This window comes from Centropristis striata, chromosome 8 (genome assembly GCF_030273125.1).
Source record: "Centropristis striata isolate RG_2023a ecotype Rhode Island chromosome 8, C.striata_1.0, whole genome shotgun sequence".
Taxonomy (NCBI): domain Eukaryota; kingdom Metazoa; phylum Chordata; class Actinopteri; order Perciformes; family Serranidae; genus Centropristis; species Centropristis striata.
This window is the reverse complement of record NC_081524.1, coordinates 13,120,376-13,138,880: the sequence shown is the minus strand read 5'-3', so window position 1 is coordinate 13,138,880 and position 18,505 is coordinate 13,120,376. Positions and strand designations below refer to the sequence as shown.

Genomic DNA, 18,505 nt, shown 5'->3' with positions numbered 1-18,505 from the left:
CTGAAGTGATAAACATGAGTTATTATTGTTGGTATCGAGGACATCCAGGCATAGTTCCTGCACTACTGCAGAATTCTTTCTGCAGCATTCACAACAAAGGAAATATTAGTCATTGTGGGTGACCCTTCAGCTTACTGACAGTGGAAAGTTATCAGGTTGTCATAGACAAAAACTGTTGCTAACCAAGTTAAGAGGAAGCAAATTTAAAAAGTATGTGACTCAACTGGATGTGGTAAATATGTCATATTCCTACAAGAAGCCACAAGGATTATAATAAATATACCTCCAGTCATGCTAGAAAGTTTTGCTTTTATTACTTTCTGTAGGCCAATCTTTTTAAAGAATCTTTCTACATGTAGCGGGTAAATCATTCGTTATGTTGAAACAAAGGCAACCACAGCACTACTTTATGTTTATTTTATTGCCTTTTTCCCACTGGTGGCAGCTATTACACCCACAGTAGGCCTAATACCCTTTTGAATCGCCCTCTCCTGTGGTTTCTTCTTTTTTTTATTATGTGCTCAGAAACTTTTGATCTTCTGGGCCTGTAAAGTTGAGACATTGAGCAATACCTATAAACAAGACCTCACTTGATTTTTTGCTCCTGAAAGTGGAAGAAAACAACCAGAAACTGTGTTCACTAGTGTCACGCAAAAAACGAAATGTTTGAGGCAGCCGTAGATCAGAATCTCCACTGTTTTTCTATGTTGAATTATTGTTTTTGCCAGTGGAGTCTGGTGGTTTTGAGGAGAGAAAACACATAGATAACTGCTTCCATTCCCCCTGTGTAAAAGCAAAGGTAAAGCAGTGCAAAAATTCTGTATATAGCTAACACTTAAACTGATATTGAATTTATTTTAGGAGGCTAAAATATGTTTTGCTGCTGCCCCCATCCACAGCAATACATTGTTTAGCTCCTGTGTTGGTACTTCTGCCTGCTCCTCCAAACTGGGGGCGTGCTGACCGCCATTGTTTATTGTTTATTGTTTATTGTTTATTGAATGGATCCCCATTAGCTGACGCCTTGGCGACTGCTAGTCCTCCTGGGGTCCCTAAAAAGACACAGAACATGACATACAAACAACATAAACAAAAACAGTATACAAGAAAAACAATAACAAACTCAATTAATACATACATGCAATACTGTTAAAAAATTCTACGTTCATATTTATCCGACAAATGTTATACTGTAAAAATCATTAATTCAGATGTCTATAGTGTCAATATCAGCTGTATACACTTATAATTTATCATTTCATTAGAGAACATTTAAAAGGAAGAATCATCCGGCTACAGATATAGCAGAGAAAAATAAATAAAATAAGAAAACAAAATAAATTGCAACATATTAGTAATTATTCATTTGGTGGGCGGCATCAAGTGTGTCTTAATTGCCATCTATTGGATTGGTAGATAAAAATCCATGATCCATGATAACTATTCCTTTAAAGGAAGCTAGATTTGTTTAAATCTACTTCCAGTGTGATTATGAGAAGTTGCAGGCTGTCCTGTCTGTGTTTGTTTGCTACTCTTTGCTCTCTGACCTCTCGGGGGAGTTTCTACCCCGGACAAACACTTCAGTACAGTTTCCGCTCTCTCATCACAAACAACCACCAAGCAACAACTTAGATCTTGATATCTGCTGTTTATGATGGGAAAGAGCTGAGGGCAGAGCAGCAAGGCTGGATAATCCTTCCAGTTTAAGCCGTGGCCTACAGCGAGCAAACTGTGGAAACTCATTAGAGTTCACTCTGCAGCTGCACAGGCAGTTCTTCTCTGCTCTGATTTGGCTTTTTCTTCTTCTGTTTTCTTTTTTTTTTTAATGAGAACTTGGTGGGAGGGATTGGGAAGAAGTCACAGTTTCAGACTGGAATCTGTGAGGCCACAATAACCCTGGACTCAAACTCAGTGTGAGATAACAAGGAATGTAATGTCTTTAATCTCTCTCTCTCTCTCTCTCTCTGTCTCTCTCTCTCAACAAGCAAACAATCCCTCACAAACACGATGAGAAAAATTCAGATCGAGGTTAAAAACACACCGTTATCTTGTTAATGTTGATGCTTTTATCTGCAGAATACTAAAAACCAAATTTTCCCATATTCATTGAGTCTTTTTTAGGTTTTTAACTAAAAATAAATAAATCCTAATTTCAAAGCACATGTTCTCAGGTTTTTAAATCCTGTTTTTTGTTATAAACATGTGATGTGGAGTTTAAAAGTCCTGAGCATTTATCATCAGGGGGCTCTAACAAAACTGTTTTGCATTATGAGAAATGTAGGATCCTGTGTTTCCTTGGCCTTTAGGCCTATTTGACAGATATATCAATTCAATTCAATTCAATTGGCTTTATTGGCATGATGTAACAATGTATATATTGCCAAAGCAAGCATCAGAAAAAAAGATAACAAGATAAGGAAAGCAATATTTACAATAAATGATTATAATTCTGTTATTCATTTTAAAAGAAAAGAAAAACTAATAACAATAAAAGAAAGCAATATTTACAATAATTGAATTACAGTCAACATATAATGTATACAATCTAACTGTCCCAGCAAAAAAAGAAGAAAAAATAAAATAAAATATATCAGGCTCTGCTGCTTTGATGAGAACTCTTTACACCAACGTCATGAAAGTGCAACATGAAATCGCTGGAGTAATCCCAAGAGTTTGTCAAACTGCAATGAAGCATTTATTTGACATGGTTACTGTGATCCACATGTGTGTCATCAAAGGCATTAGGGCCAAGTAAATTAAAGCAGTTTCATTAAAAAAATAGTTTGCTTCACGAATAGGCATTTATTTTATTTCATTGCATCTTTATTTTACCAGAAACATCCCACTGAGATAAAATATCTCTTCTGACAGGAAGGAAACAGAATAAAAAGTTTTATACACACTGCAAACATGGAAAGATAACATTATGTCTTTACATTATCATCTTTTATTACATTATTTACATTTTTCCAGTCTGTAAATTTGATTTACATGATATTCATGGTTATAAGAAGACTGCCAACTATTTTATAAAAATATATATTATATTTCTACCTAATATAAAGACTAAGTAATAGCCTACTAATGCTACTATAACTTCTTTCTTCTTCACTTTTCAGTTTGAGCACAGGCTCTACAGTACTTATTATTATAGATAATTACTATTCACCATCTCATATTGTATATAACCATCAATTCAAATTTTTACTGTATTTTATTTTCTATCTACAGGTGCATCTCAATAAATTAGAATATAATAGAGAAGTTTATTTATGTCAGTAATTAAATTTAAAATGTGGAAATAACACATTATACAGATCCATTACACACAGAATGGAACATCTCATGTCTTGAATGATTTAATTTCTTCTAATTATAATGATTATGGCTTAAAAAAATATCTCAAAAAAGAACAATTTTAAAAAGTATGTTGGGCCTCTGAAAAGAATGTCCATCTATATGACTCAATACTTGGTTGGGGCTATTTGACTTGAACTACTAGAAATGGACTATTCTATGATATTCTAATAGAGAGATGGGCAACTTAAATGCTGGAGGGGGCCACAATTTTTCATGTTCACTACCACAGGGCCACATATGGGACCGTGCACTTAACCAGATATGATGAAACTGCAATTTTAAACATGTTTACAGTGCAGTAACTTAACATATTTCATGCTCAAATGCATGTATAACAGTATAAATAGGAATACAACAGGTTTGAAGCAAATTGAAAATAACCAACATTTATTACAATAAGTAATTTTGTGCATTTTTACACTACACTTTTAAGATTTCATGATCAAATGCATGTTGTTTTAGTCAGGGTGCGGGCCTTATGCGGCCCCTGGGCCTCCAGTTGCCCATCCCTGTTCTAATGTACTGTGATGATCTATCTATCTATCTATCTATCTATCTATCTATCTATCTATCTATCTATCTATCTATCTATCTATCTATCTATCCATCCATCCATCCATAGCTATCTGTCTGTCTGTCTGTCTGTCTGTCTGTCTATCTATCTATCTATCTATCTATCTATCTATCTATCTATCTGTCTATCCATCCATCCATCCATCCATCCATATCTATCTATCTATCTATCTATCTATCTATCTATCTATCTATCTATCTATCTATCTATCTATCTATCTATCTATCTATCTATCTATCTATCTACCTACCTACCTATCTATCTATCTATCTATCTATCTATCTATCTATCTATCTATCTATCTATCTATCTATCTATCTATCTATCTATCTATCTATCTATCTATCTATCTATCTATCCATCCATCCATCCATCCATCCATCCATATCTATCTATCTATCTATCTATCTATCTATCTATCTATCTATCTATCTATCTATCTATCTATCTATCTATCTACCAATCAATCAATCAATCAATCAATCAATCTATCTATCTATCTATCTATCTATCTATCTATCTATCTATCTATCTATCTATCTATCTATCTATCCATCCATCCATCCATCCATCCATCCCTATCTATCTATCTATCTATCTATCTATCTATCTATCTATCTATCTATCCATCCATCCATCCATCCATCCATCCATATCTATCTATCTATCTATCTATCTATCTATCTATCTATCTATCTATCTATCTATCTATCTATCTATCTATCCATCCATCCATCCATCCATCCATCCATATCTATCTATCTATCTATCTATCTATCTATCTATCTATCTATCTATCCATCCATCCATCCATCCATCCATCCATCCATCCATATCTATCTATCTATCTATCTATCTATCGATCTATCTATCTATCTATCTATCTATCTATCTATCTATCTATATTGAATCATGTTGCGACATGCGCACGGGCTTGTTGACCTGTAATTCTTACAGTCCAGGCGATGAGTTGATCATTTCCCATATGACAGCACCCTAACAACAGGCATTTGGACAGAACACTTATGAGTCATGTTAGAAAAACTTCCCTCCCTCTTTCCCTCCCTCCGCCTCATCTCCCTGAACCCCCACAACAACCATAAAATACGGTCGGGCCGTTTCTCCCTCAGACAGGCAGCCCTGCAGCCTCTGTTGGACCAATTACCGGGCCGGTCTGTGCTCTGCCCCGCCGAGCGTGTTTTCCTGGGCGGCTCTGCTCGCTGAGCCAGGACAGTCAGACAGACAGTCAGCGGGACAAACAGACGCTACCAAGTTTGCAATGGGGTCGTGTTGGGCTCTGGTGTGCTCCACTGCATTTGTTTTGGTTTTACTGAGTTCAGCATCCAACGGTTGGTACTGTTACATTTCTATTTTGTTGTTGTTCTCCTGTCAGAGATTATTGTGTTTGCTTCTTGGCTGACTCCATTTTTGTTCGTCTGAGCTGCTGTAAGTGCGTCTATTTCGCCCTTCTGGCACTAATCCATCTGTTCTGACGTCTCCTGTGGTGGGACATTAGCACTTTTACAAGATCCTTTACTTAATACCACACTGTAAAAAATGTTTGTAGAAATAACAGTTAAACACTGTCAAATACATCAGAAATAGGGAGTAAATAGACACTAGACACTTTTTAATTGCCGTAAATCAAAGAATAGCACAAAACTTTTACTTTTTTCTGTCATCGATTGGAAGAAACACACAGTTTTGCTGTAAAAATATAACATTTTCATGCAAAAATTTATGGAGAAATACCATGATGTGTAAATGAATGACACAATAACCCTAAAAATAACAGGACTATTCAGTCTAAATTACAGTTTTTGCTGATATTTACATTTACATTTACAGTAGAAAACCCACTCACTGTAATTTTTACGGTGAAGTTCTGGCAACTACAGCTGCCGGTATTTTACCGTAAATTAAACAGATTATTTTTTACAGTGTACACTGTGAAATTACGCCACTGTAAGTTAAAGTCCTGCATTCACAACCTTCCAGGAGTAAAAGTACCCACTCAGATTGTTTTATATATTCCAAATATACAGTCATGGAAAAATTATTAGACCTTGTTTTCTTCGCTTTATTATTCATTTTAATGCCTGGTACAACTAAAGGTAGATTTGTTTGGACAAATATAATGATAACAACAAAAATAGCCCATAAGAGTTTAATTTCAGAGCTGATATATAGACATTTTTATTGATAATATTTTTGGTTATTATCAAGAAAATAAAATGGAAAGTAAAGAACCTCAAAATTGAACCAAAGTACAGTACTTGAGTAGATGTAGCCTACATAGTTACATTCCACCACAGCATACAACTACGTACAACTTTCAAACATGCTTTAAAAAATAATACTTCTTTGTTATGCTCCTTTTACTTCACTACAATTCAAAGGCCTTTTTTACTGCTAAATTCAGAATTAGGTTCATAGTTTGATAATTATCTGCTTGGTAGATTAAGATTTTGCATATGAGGTGATGCAATATAATGCATTGTTGTAGAATACACAGAGAACTGGTATGCAGATATTACAAAATAAGCTCCAGCAACAAGATTAAATTCAGTGATAATATATTGTCTAATATTTAATGCACCCCTTACAGTATAATGAGGATTTATTTACTTTTGAACCATGAGTAAAAAGGAACATTTAACCTCCAAATCAAAAACACATATTCTTCCTCTTACCTGTAGTGCTTTTTATCAGTCTAGATTTTTATGGTGTGCAGTGGTGGGAGAAGTATTCAGATCCTTTACTTCAGTAAAAGTACTAATACAACACTGTGAATTACTCCACTACAAGCTAAAATCCTGCATTCAAAATTTACTGAAGTAAAAGTACAAAAGTATCAGCATGAAAATGTACTTAAAGTATCAAAAGTAAAAGTACTTGTTATGCAGAATGAACCACTCAGATTGTTATTTATATTCTAAATATATTATTAGATTATTTGTATTGATGCATTTATGTAAGCAGTGTTTTACTTTTGTAAAGATAGGGCTTGTTTTAACTACTTAACATAGTGTTATGAGGTTTAATTTAAAAAAAAATGTAATAACTTTAATTTGATCAAGTTTTTATGTTAAATCTCGACCTGTAAAGTAACTAAAGCTGTCAGCTAAATGTAGTGGAGTAAAAAGTTCAATATTTGCCTCTAAATGTAGTGGAGTAGAAGTATAAAGTTACATAAAATAAAAATACTCAAGTAAAGTACAAGTACCTCAGAATTGTACTTAAGTACAGTACTTGAGTAAATGTACTTATTTACTTTCCACCACTGATGGTGTGAGTTATATATGTAAAGGAACTAGATGACAAAATAGTACAGCCCCACAATCCAGAATCCACAGACCTTGTTGTTAGCAGTTTCATGTACGAACTAAAAACAATCTAGATTCACAAATAGTACTACAGGTAAGAGGAACAATTTTCGAGTGAAATAACATTTAAATAAAAAATAAATAAATGCTGGACTTTTGCTGTATATGTGTACATGAGTATTGTTACTATGACTTAAGTAAAGGAATACTTCTTCCTCCATCAGTTGAATAACTTTGTCTGGCTTCCCCCCTCTCTCTCTTTGTGTACAATTTTTCCAGATGAGTATGACATGGAGCAGCGTGAGATCACCTTTGACCTTGACAAAATCATGCAAGGTGCGTGTGTTCACAAACATGTGCGGTATCTCTGCAAGGACCAATTAGATTCACAGATGTTCAGGGTGGCATTTGGCCAGCTCTCTCTACTTTAAGAGGCTATTTTCAGGGTTAGGAGATTGAGTTTTAAGGAGCACTTCACTTTTTTTTATTTTTTTTTTTTATTGTTGTTTGCACTTAAAAAACATACAATTGTTAAGAAATAACAGTACAAGAAACAGTAAAAGAAAATGCAGGAAAGATCAAAAAAGCCCAAAGGGCTTATACTCGACCCTCCCTCTTAAACCTATAAGTAACTATACTTTACTTAAATTACAAAGCTAGATGAAAATAAAAAAATACAAAATTTAAACAAAACAAATACAAAGGTGTAGAGCATCTATAGGGATTTTTTGAGCTTGGTCTTAAAAGTATTTAAAGAGGAACATGATTCTGTTAGATTTTTTATGTCATTCCCACCTTGATAACAAATGAGAATTTGGCAACAGAGGTCCTACAGAAAGGAATATGTAAATCATTATTTCTTCTTGTAAGATGTGCATGATAATGAGAATTAAACTCAAAGTAACTATGAAAAAAGTTAGGTAAAGATGCAGGAAGGCAAATAACTTTATACATAAGAACCCCTGTTTGATAATTATTGACCTCATAAATTGTAAGTAGTTGCAATTGTTTAAATAATGGTTTAGTTGGGGCTAAATAAGAAAAGTTAGTTAGTTACGCATGAAGTTCAGTTTTTTGTCACATGGAGTAAAACTTAAGCACTGACAAGGGCTGCATAATGTCTTCTGTGGCTCTGAAGTGACATACTAAATCATTAGAGATCCCTTTTAAGTTCAGGGTAAGATTTTAGGTTGTGCATGGAAATATATTTGATGGACAGTAGTTCAGGTTTAATAAGTATTTCTTTCCCTCTTGTGCCTTGCTGCATTAAGACACTGAAGAATATTCTGTTTTGTAAATCATTTGTTTTTGTCTTTCAGAGATGGAGCTACCAGATTCCGTCATAATGCAGAGAGAGGTGGACGTGACAGATCTCTTCAATCCCAGGGGTAGTTTTTATGGCCTTGTTTTGACAAAATGACATAACTGCATGTCCACTTACAACGTTTGTCACTTTGGCTGTAACTACACCGGTCCCACGAAATGAATGGCCACGATTCTTACAGATGTCTCGAAGCTTTTTCTCTCTCTCTCTCTCTCTCTGTACTTCAGCTGACACCGTGAAAACTACAATAAATACAGACATACAAATTTGAAAACATATGCAACTCCCACTCACTGTTAATTATCATTGTAAACATATAAACAGAAAGTTACTTAGAAAGTTAGAAAAGAAAGTTAGAAACTTAGAAAGTTCTGACCCATAATGCAACTGAACCATAACAAAACTGACCCGGCCTCACATTTCGACCTCAAATTTCCCACAATGCCCTAAAATCAGACCCTTACATTTCACATTAAAAGTCCCTCAAGAAGAGATACATTTAACCAAACATTTTATGACATATTAATAAACCATCTTATTTATTGCAGTTTTAATCACCTTTTAATAACCAGGAACCTGAATGACCATGAATATGTTTAAACAAAACAAGCACATATAAACTGTTTCAGAGACAGTTACATTGGCTATCATGTCAGGTCTATTCTACGTCTTTTGAGTTTTAATTTACTTCATCCGTGCTGCAGAAGATAAAATAATAGTATGTTTCCTGTGTTTTCCTCTAAGGTCCACCCAGGTTTGGGCCCCGTTCCTTCGGGGGTCCTCCCTTCCTGGAATATGACGTTCAGTTCCCACTTGGCCGACCGAACTCCGACAATCTCCAGGGCATCTGTCTCAACGGAGACCTTCGTCCCCGCTACCCAGACTCCTTCTTCCCTGCCTCTGGTTTCGGCCAGCAGAGGCGAAGAGCCACTGCCGTCAATAACGCAGAGTCCTGGTTCAGTACGTGCTGCAAAGGGAACCAGACATGGGGGAGTGAAGTGACACTGTGTTGCGCCACACAGGCGGTAAGTTTATACAACAACTCCTACAGCCGAATCAGCAATTAATTTTTTTTTACATTATCTCATTGTCTCAACATAGTTACTTCCTCAAGAAACATAACGAGAAACACGAGATTATATATTGTCGAGATAGAATTTGATCTTAAAGCAATATGATTCAAAGGTCCAGTATTGTAAAAAAGTGAGATTAACATGCTTTGTAGTATTATAAAGTAGGTCTGGGTGCTATATAAATACTGTGAAAGTGTCAAAACCCTGAGTCTGTGGAGAAATGCATGAAGCCTGTATTCAGAAACTGTGTCTTTAAATGAGCCGTCAGGACCTCTGTACTGTTGTGATGTCACAAATAGGAGATGAGCATTTTAAGTCATTTCCATATTGTATGAGTACTTGTATGATTAATTATAGAGTACTCACAAAAAAAGTATAGGGTCTGAAATGATTTTTTGACTACGTCGTGAAGTCTTTATTGTTGAACAAACAGAGAAAGAAATAATGAGTGAAAAAAATAAAATGAAGACATGGAGCTTCTGTAGTCTGAACCAAGAAAAAGATTCATTTTTTTTTTAAAAACATCTGAAAATGAGCATAATAGGTTTTCGTTATTGTGGAAAAAAAAAAAAAAGATAGCTCACAGTAATGTTGGATGTGCAGGATGTGCTCTTATATCTCATATCTGCTGTAATGCAGCTGGCCTCGTATCAAACTCATACCAAACAGTCTTTCTTCTGCATGTTTTCAAGCACCCTGAACATAAAAAGGCCACGAAACATTCCGCACATTGCTGAGATGATGGTACTTGCATTTTTTAAACAAAGTGAAAGGCCTTGGGTGATTCCATTTGATAAGACAATTACATGCAGCTGAACCTGACATAACAGACAGGCCTTGGCATGAGCACCAGTGGATCAAGCCTGTCTAAACTTCTTCAGTGAATAAAGCATTATCTTCCACTTAACACCTTCCTCTTACCATGTTTGTTTTTCAGTTTTGGTTCAGAGTGTCTCTATTCACTCAACATACAGCCTCTTGCATAAAGACTTCATGTCAGTATTAAAGGACTTGCAGTGACGCATAAACCCTGATTGTTATTGTCCTGTGCCAACTCCAGTGGGAGCTTTCAGTCCGATCCTTCTGTGAAGAGGACTCATCGATAAAGGATCGTCTTTATCAATGCTGCAGACTGACGCGCAGCGAGTGGCTAAACTGCTTCAACAACGACGCTAAAAACCCGAACTACGACGCAACCTTGGAGCTGCCGGTAGAACAGCTTCCCTCTGCTGCCGGCTTCAGCTTTGACCCCAACACTTGCCAGAGGTATACGTAGAAATAGATTAAATGAGCACCAATAGAAATTCTTTATATTGACAATTAAGTCATGGTTAAGCATCACAAGGTTATTGGCTAATGTTTAAAGAAATTCAAGAGTAATGATATCACACAGAGGAAAGATCCGTTTCACCTTTTATTATGTTGAACAACTGTCTATACCTTAAAGGATTATTCGAAATAATTTTATTCTCACATTATTCTATGTTTTTCTTACGGTCAATAAATCAAACGAAAAGGCAAAAATGTTAACACATTTTTTGTCCAAGAGCTTTTAAAAGCCCATCAATAAGCCACACTGTTGCATTGGGTGAGGTTTTCCTTCATTACAATAAATATTGACCGTGTAGTTTATTTTGAGGCCACATTGTCCTGGTGCAAGCCTGTGGCCTAAAAAGTACATTCATACAACACAACTGTATTATATTGTGTGGGACAACTACAATAACAGGTCAACAGCAGGTTTGGGCTTCACATGAGTATGAAATAACAATAATAATTACATTACATGTCATTTAGCAGATGCTTTTGTCCAAAGCGACTTACAATAAGTGCATTCAACCTGATGGTACTCGACATAGACCACAGGAATCTAGTAAGTACTTAACTTTAAGAGCTCACTGTCATTGCTAAAGGAGTGCTATATGTTAAAGAAGAAAAGAAGAGAAAAGAATTTTTTTTTTTTTTTTAATATATATGTTAGGTGACCATGACTTAGGTGACCATGACTTAGATTAATATTAATAATAATAATAATAATAATAATAATACATTGGTTTTATGGGGCGTCCCGGTGGCTCACACTGGTAGAGCGCTTACCATGAAGGCCGTGTGCTTGCTGCAGCGGACCCGGGTTTGAATCCGGCTTGAGGTCCCTTTGCTGCATGTCTTCCCCTCTGTCTCCCCCTTTCTATCTGTCACTTTCTAATAAAGCAGTAAAAATGCCCCAAAAAAAAAAAAAAAAATCTTTAATACATTGGTTTTATATAGCGCTTTTCTGAACACTCAAATACGCTTTACATTACAGAAAAAGTAAATAAAAAATGTCAGAGGTTGTAGGCGAATTTGAATAGGTCAGTTTTAAGGGATTTCTTGAAGACAGAAAGTGAGGGGGAGTCGCGGATGGTTTTTGGGAGTGAGTTCCAGAAGGTGGGAGCAGCGATGGAGAAAGCCCTGCACTGCAAAAAAAGAAAAGTTGGGTGAACTCAAAATTTCAAGGCAACAAACTTCGATAAAATTTTAAGTTGGACAATTAAACTAAATATTTTAAGTTTTGTTTTTGAGTTTGCTCAACTCTGAATTTCTCTGGCACGATTGTAACGCCGCTATGAAATGTCAGCTAATGTTGTGACCACAATTTTGAGTTAGCATTGATACGCTAATGGCTACTCTTGTAGCTGTAACAAGCAGCGCCGCTAGCATCAGTTAGCCGCTAGCATCAGTTAGCCGCTAACATCAGTTAGCCGCTAGCATCGGTTAGCCGCTAGCATCAGTTAGCCGCTAGCATCAGTTAGCCGCTAGCTTTCGCTAATGACCGAATTTCACAACAAAGAAATAAGAGTTATCAGAACTATTGTCCCTTGTTTTGAACCCCAACTTAAAGATATAAGTAACAACAACTCACCAACTTGTTTTTGAGCAGACAACTGGCTTCCTTTGTTGTGCTAACTTACATTATTGCCCTAAATGTCAGTAATTTATATTTCCAAGTTTTACCAACTTAAATCACTGTTTTAGGCAAAAAAATACAAGTTGGCTTTTTTGCAGTGTGTCACCCCAGGTGCAGTGTTTAGTCCTAGTGGGGGGAGAGAGGAGGTTGTCGTTGGCAGACCGGAGAGAGTGGGATGGAGTGTGCTGGTGGAGGAGCTCAGACAGGAGGGGATTTGAAGTGGATTCTCTGGGGAATTAGGAGCCAGTGGAGTTTATGGAGGACAGGAGTGATGTGGTCACGGGTGCAGGAGTGGGTGAGAAGACAGGCAGCCGAGTTTTGGATATATTGAAGTTTCTTGAGTGTTTTGGATGGTGAACCGTACACTGAAAAAAGAAAATAGTTGAACCAACTAAATTGAATTGTTTCATTTGGTAACACCTAAATGAATTAAGTTCTTTCAAATTAATTTAATTGATTTTAAATTAATTTGAAAGAACTTAATTCATTTAGGTGTTACCAAATGAAACAATTCAATTAAGTTGGTCCTTTTAAGTGTAGAGTAGACTGTTGCAGTAGTCGAGTCTGGATGTGATGAAGGCGTTGGTGAGGGTCTCAGCAGCTGAAAGGGTGAGGGATGAACGGAGGCGGGCAATGTTTCTGGGGTGGAAGAAGGCCGTTCTGGTGATGTTTTTGATGTGCTGGTTATAAATATCACCAACCTTATCCTATAAGAGAAAGGCAATTAATGATATGAAAAGAAATCATAGAGAACATTGTTTTAAATGCACCCCATAAGCTTAAGCAAGTCACGTATTTCTCTGAACTTATGCCTCATTTTTTTACAGGACAGTGATGACTCCTTACAGTGTCAGACAGAGCAGAAAAAAGAAGAAGGTGAAATCCCCTGCTTCTCAGAAGGTTGACATCAGCTTTCCTCCTGGACGGCCGACCGCAGACAACATCGAATCACTGTGTCGCGACCAGAATCTGCGCCCCCTCTATAAAGTCAACTGCCTGCCAAAGTCAGGCTATGAACTGCTGACTCGTCAGGCGAGGACCATTAATCGTGTAGAAAAGGGATTCAAAAAGTGCTGCAAAAAGAAGAAGAATGTGCTCAACTGTGCTGATCATAAGGTAAAGGAAAACACAAAAAAAACAAATATTTAACATAATATAGTAATTTTTCTTCCCTCTCATGTGATTTCTCCTTTTGTGTTTTAGTGGCGTAAGGAGCTTAACAAGTTTTGCGTGGATGAGACAGGTGGACAGGTGGATTTCCACTGTTGTGTGGGTGAGCAATACAGCTGTTTCCAAAACATTTCTCCGGACCCACATTATAATATGAGCGCCGCTGAAGAGCTGTCACTCAACAACATCTGTGACACTCACAAGATCACCAAGGGGAAGTAAGATCAAACTCAGATCTGTCTTTTTTCATTCTCTTCCTTTTTCATGTTCTTGATTTGTTTGGCCTTGGTAGAGTTTCTCGTTTTTTTGTTATTTGTTCTGTTGGGCAGTGTATTATGTTTTATCAGTATTGATATGGATCTTATTATGTGCACAATCTCTGTGTAAAGTAAGAATCATAGTTTTTCAGTTTTCAAAACGACTACATCCTCCTGCTCCCCTTTTCCAAAAGGCAAGGCAAGGCAAGTTTATTTGTATAGCACAATTCAACACAAGGTAATTCAAAGTGCTTTACATACACGTTAAAAACAGCAAGACATAATTGAAAACAGTAAAAACAGTCAATTAAAACAGGGAAGATACAGCAGGATAAAAAAAGAGATAAAATAATAAAAAGCACAAGTCAAGCATTGTGTAGTTAAAAAGTAAGGGCAGTAGAGTAGAGCAGATAAGTGTTAAAGTTAAGAGTACGCTTCAGTAAACAATAGTGTTTTTAGTCCTGATTTAAAGGAGCTGACCTCAGATCTACAGGTAGTTTGTTCCACAGGTGAGGAGCAGAATAACTGAAAGCTGCCTCACCCCGCTTAGTTCTTGTTCTTGGGACACGCAACAAGCCAGTTCCAGATGACCTAAGGGGTCTGGATGCTTCGTAGAGAGGAAGCAGATCAAGCATGTCATTTGGTCCGAGACCATTGAATGCTTTGTAGACCAGCAGTAAGATTTTAAAATCTATCCTCTGACTCACAGGAAGCCAGTGTAGTGATTCAAGGACCGGTGTAATATGGTCCAGTTTCCTGGTGTTTGTGAGGACTCTGGCGGCAGCGTTCTGGATTAGCTGCAGCTGCCTGATTGATTTTTTGTTAAGACCTGTGAAGATGCCATTGCAGTAATCCCTCAAAAACTCAAGATAATGACAATTATTCAGATCAATATACACCAAATATGCATTTTTATCTTTAAGTATATGTATATTCCAAATGTCATTCCTAAAGCTTTCAGTGAATATTCCCATGTCAACTCAGTACAATACTAGTAAAAAACAAAGTACAATACTAGACAAGATTTCACCCGTCTCACTATCGTTCTACCCTTGGTCCATTTTCCTTAAAATACAGAGGAACAATACTTTGGAATGATTAATTTAATAGTTCCATACAGTTTTCCTCTCTTAACACATACAAGAGCAGTTTACAGGCTGCTCTGATTGCTCAGGTCATTAAGTAGTACACACACTCATATAGAGGCGCATGTGCACGCACATGCATGCACGCACACACACACACACACACACACACACACACACACACACACACACAAACACACTATTTCATAGTTACTTGTTTTTAATTTAACTTTTTAATATTTGAATATAGCTAGAGGCCCTGCATAAGCCCTTTGGGGTTTCTTGACGCTACCTTGCACCTTTCTTTTGTTGTTATTTCTTTTCCTTTTTCGTTTTGTCTTATTATTGGGCAAAAATAACTTAATAAAGAAACTTTTAACTTCATAGTTACAATGCCACTGTGTTTCAGGTTCCCTGGAAGTTTTCCCCTCCACACCTTTGTGAAGCAATGCTGCCCCCTGTCTGAAGTGCGGAAGAACACCTGTATGAGGCTGGCGGTGAGTTAGAAAAGGATGGGAGTTTGTAGGAAATCTAGCAAGACAAATTAAGAAGACAAAGTGAAAAAAAATGTTTGTGTAATTTTTGCAAATGAAAGTATAGGAGCCATCTACCCCAAAGTCTTATGTTCTAATTTCTCATTTGTTTGTGATCCTGTCTTCATGAAATCAGATTGGGAACATGTCAGAGATGTGTTCAGAGAACTCTCATCCAGCCGTCAGTCGATGTTGCCGCATGTCTTCACAAACAACTTCACAGTGTCTCTCCCAACTTCTCATGGATGCCATCAGGAAGGCAACCAACGAGAAGAAGAAGAAAAAGTGCCCTCTGTCCTAAACATTTATGAGCTCTTGCTGCTGACCCTGCTTGCTCTGGGCCATTCAGGGAAGCCACGTCTGTGAGAAAATGTTGACCAAATTCTAGCTTCATCTCCTGCCAGTGTTACTTGCATTTACTTTTTCACCTGAGATCACATGAGAAGCATTGTTATCACAATATAACAGAAGTATTGTTAAATGCTTAGTTTCTAAAATAGACTGTTGTCTGCGTCACTGTACCACTATTTTTATAGGCTGCTCGATACATATTTGATTATAAATGCATTTTATTGATTCACGTGGAGCTGCAAGATCAGTTCTCTTCTTTTTATATGTATTAGTGGTTAAGATCATATCTACAACAGTTCTAATAAAAACGTTTTTAAATGTACCTTTCATGTTGTCTACTTGTCTTCTACGTGCTGAGTATGCGGACATAGCTCTCACTTTGTTTATATAGGGACAGGATAGCTCGTAGCAACGAGTCGGTACCCCATCTTCCCGCAGTACCCCCCACAAGACTCCATGAGGGACAGGGAGCCGGTGTACCTCGCCCCAGTTTACCCGTGCCAGGCGAGGTACACCGATTTTTATGGTCCCGCTTCATTAGGGTCTTTGAATCGCTCTTAGTCTGGCCCCTCCCCTGGGACCACTTTGCCTTGGGAGACCCTACCAGGAGCTACTGCTCCCGACAACACAGCTCCCAGGATCACTGAAGCACACAAACCCCTCCACTGCGTTAAGGTGCCGATTCTTATATTCTAACTATAATCAATTATATGTCTTCTAAACTTTGCACAATGATTTTTAATAAGAATTCTATGAGGCCTTTTTAACATTGCCTGTAGACACTAGATGAAAATGAACATCTAATTTAGTTTCAATTGCTTATCAATGGGTATATTACAGATATATACTGCTGCTCATAAAGTTGGAATATTTTTTTTACCACTTTCCATGAACTGATTGTGACAATGTGATTTATTCTTGACAGATAAAGTTTATATCTTCTCAAAACGTTATTAATCAATCTCTTTCAAAGTGATTACTGATGTATTAAACTAAGAATAAACAGAGGATTATGCCTGAAAACAAAATTATTCCAACTTTATGGGCAACAGTGTGTTACCCCTGCATGCCTTATTAAGTTATTTGGCTTCATTATATTTTACGCTGCCATTAACAACTTACACATAACAGACATAATCCAAAGATGTAACATATAAAGAAACAAACACACAATGTGTTATACATCAATTGGAAGCATAATACGGGATAGACACATTTAAAATCACAGTCCTGCTCCTTTGGTTTAATTGAGCTTAGTTCAGGTTTATACATGGTTTTAACTTGTACAACTCTTTATAAAAACAAGAGTTTAAAAAAAAAAGATAACTAACTGAAACTGTATTTTGTGGCTACAAAACTAACTAAAATTACAGTGAAAATGTCCTTTGTTTTCATCTTTGTAAACTTTTTTCATACATAATCCAGTGTTTCTATTAGAAAGAGGATTCTGTTAGTGAACATGCAGGATTACATGGTAAATATGTTTATTGAGACTGGGATATCTACACTCAAACCAAAATTAAAAACACCTGGAACTGTAAGAGTTAATAACCTTATTGGGACTAAGATGGATAAGCCAAAGTAAATAATGGCAAAATGTATTATGACCTCTTTGAATCTCGCACCCAACATATAGCCCATTACAAAAAACTAGAACACTAAATAATAAAAAAGTAAACTAAAACTAAGCATTTTCAAAAACTAAAAACTAAACTAAAACTAACAAACTCACTCTAAAAACTAATTAAAACTAACTGAATTTGAAAACAAAAATTCACAACGAAATTAAAACTAAGACTAATTAAAAAAAATCCCAAACTATTATAACCTTGCTGTAAATAAAGGAACCAAAATAAATATTGTACATATCATATTAACCCTTGTGTGGTGTTTGGGTCTGTGGGACCCGTTTTCATTTTTTATTAAAAGAAAAATTATACAATTAATACATTTTTCAAACTGAGACTCACTGACTTTGGCTCATTTTCTGTGAAGAACATATATCAGAATACATATTTAATGACCACACACCATACACCCCCCTACACATATAAGATGTCAGGGTCCACTGGACCCGGGGCTAATAGAAGTGTGGAAATTGATGTTCTGTGTACCACACACGCACACGCACTCACACACGCACACACACACACACACATGCAAAAAGTATATCTGCAACACACACACAGTAAAGCTCTGCCCCTCGTGTGTTGTATAGGCTAGTGGCTAAAGGCCATGTGTTCAATGGGGCTGATGTGTTGTCTTGACTGATATGTTTACTCTGTGTTCATGTGTTCAGCTTGTGTTGTGCACCTGAATGGGTTAAATTTCAAGTTCAAAGAAATAAAAGTCAGTAGTTTTGAAAAACCTTGCTTCACTTGTAAATTTGTTTCCACTCATATCTTGATTTTAATTGATTTTCTTTATTATGTTTTAAATAATAAGTTATAAATGTGACCTAACAAAGGTAAAGGGCAAATATTAACCATATATATTGTTTATACT

The 18,505-nt window shown here is 36.4% G+C and overlaps 1 protein-coding gene across 1 annotated transcript; it reads left to right on the top strand.

Moving 5' to 3' along the window:
• The first annotated feature begins 5,063 nt into the window (after positions 1 to 5,063).
• LOC131976631 (extracellular matrix protein 1-like) lies at positions 5,064 to 16,322 on the top strand. Its single transcript, XM_059339749.1, has 9 exons — positions 5,064 to 5,283; positions 7,540 to 7,596; positions 8,580 to 8,648; positions 9,329 to 9,609; positions 10,718 to 10,923; positions 13,432 to 13,720; positions 13,808 to 13,992; positions 15,526 to 15,613; positions 15,786 to 16,322. Exons 1-9 carry the CDS (start codon positions 5,214 to 5,216, stop codon positions 15,948 to 15,950), a joined length of 1,410 nt encoding a protein of 469 aa, XP_059195732.1. The 5' UTR covers positions 5,064 to 5,213; the 3' UTR covers positions 15,951 to 16,322.
• Positions 16,323 to 18,505: the final 2,183 nt, after the last annotated feature.

What these genes read in the sequence shown, in the direction of transcription:
- LOC131976631 (XM_059339749.1), top strand. Translation starts at nt 5,214, where the DNA reads ATGGGGTCGTGTTGGGCTCTGGTGTGCTCCACTGCATTTGTTTTGGTT. An exon ending in AGATCTCTTCAATCCCAGGG is followed by an intron (nt 8,649 to 9,328) that starts GTAGTTTTTATG and finishes TTTTCCTCTAAG; the next exon opens with GTCCACCCAGGTTTGGGCCC. An exon ending in TCAACTGTGCTGATCATAAG is followed by an intron (nt 13,721 to 13,807) that starts GTAAAGGAAAAC and finishes TTTGTGTTTTAG; the next exon opens with TGGCGTAAGGAGCTTAACAA.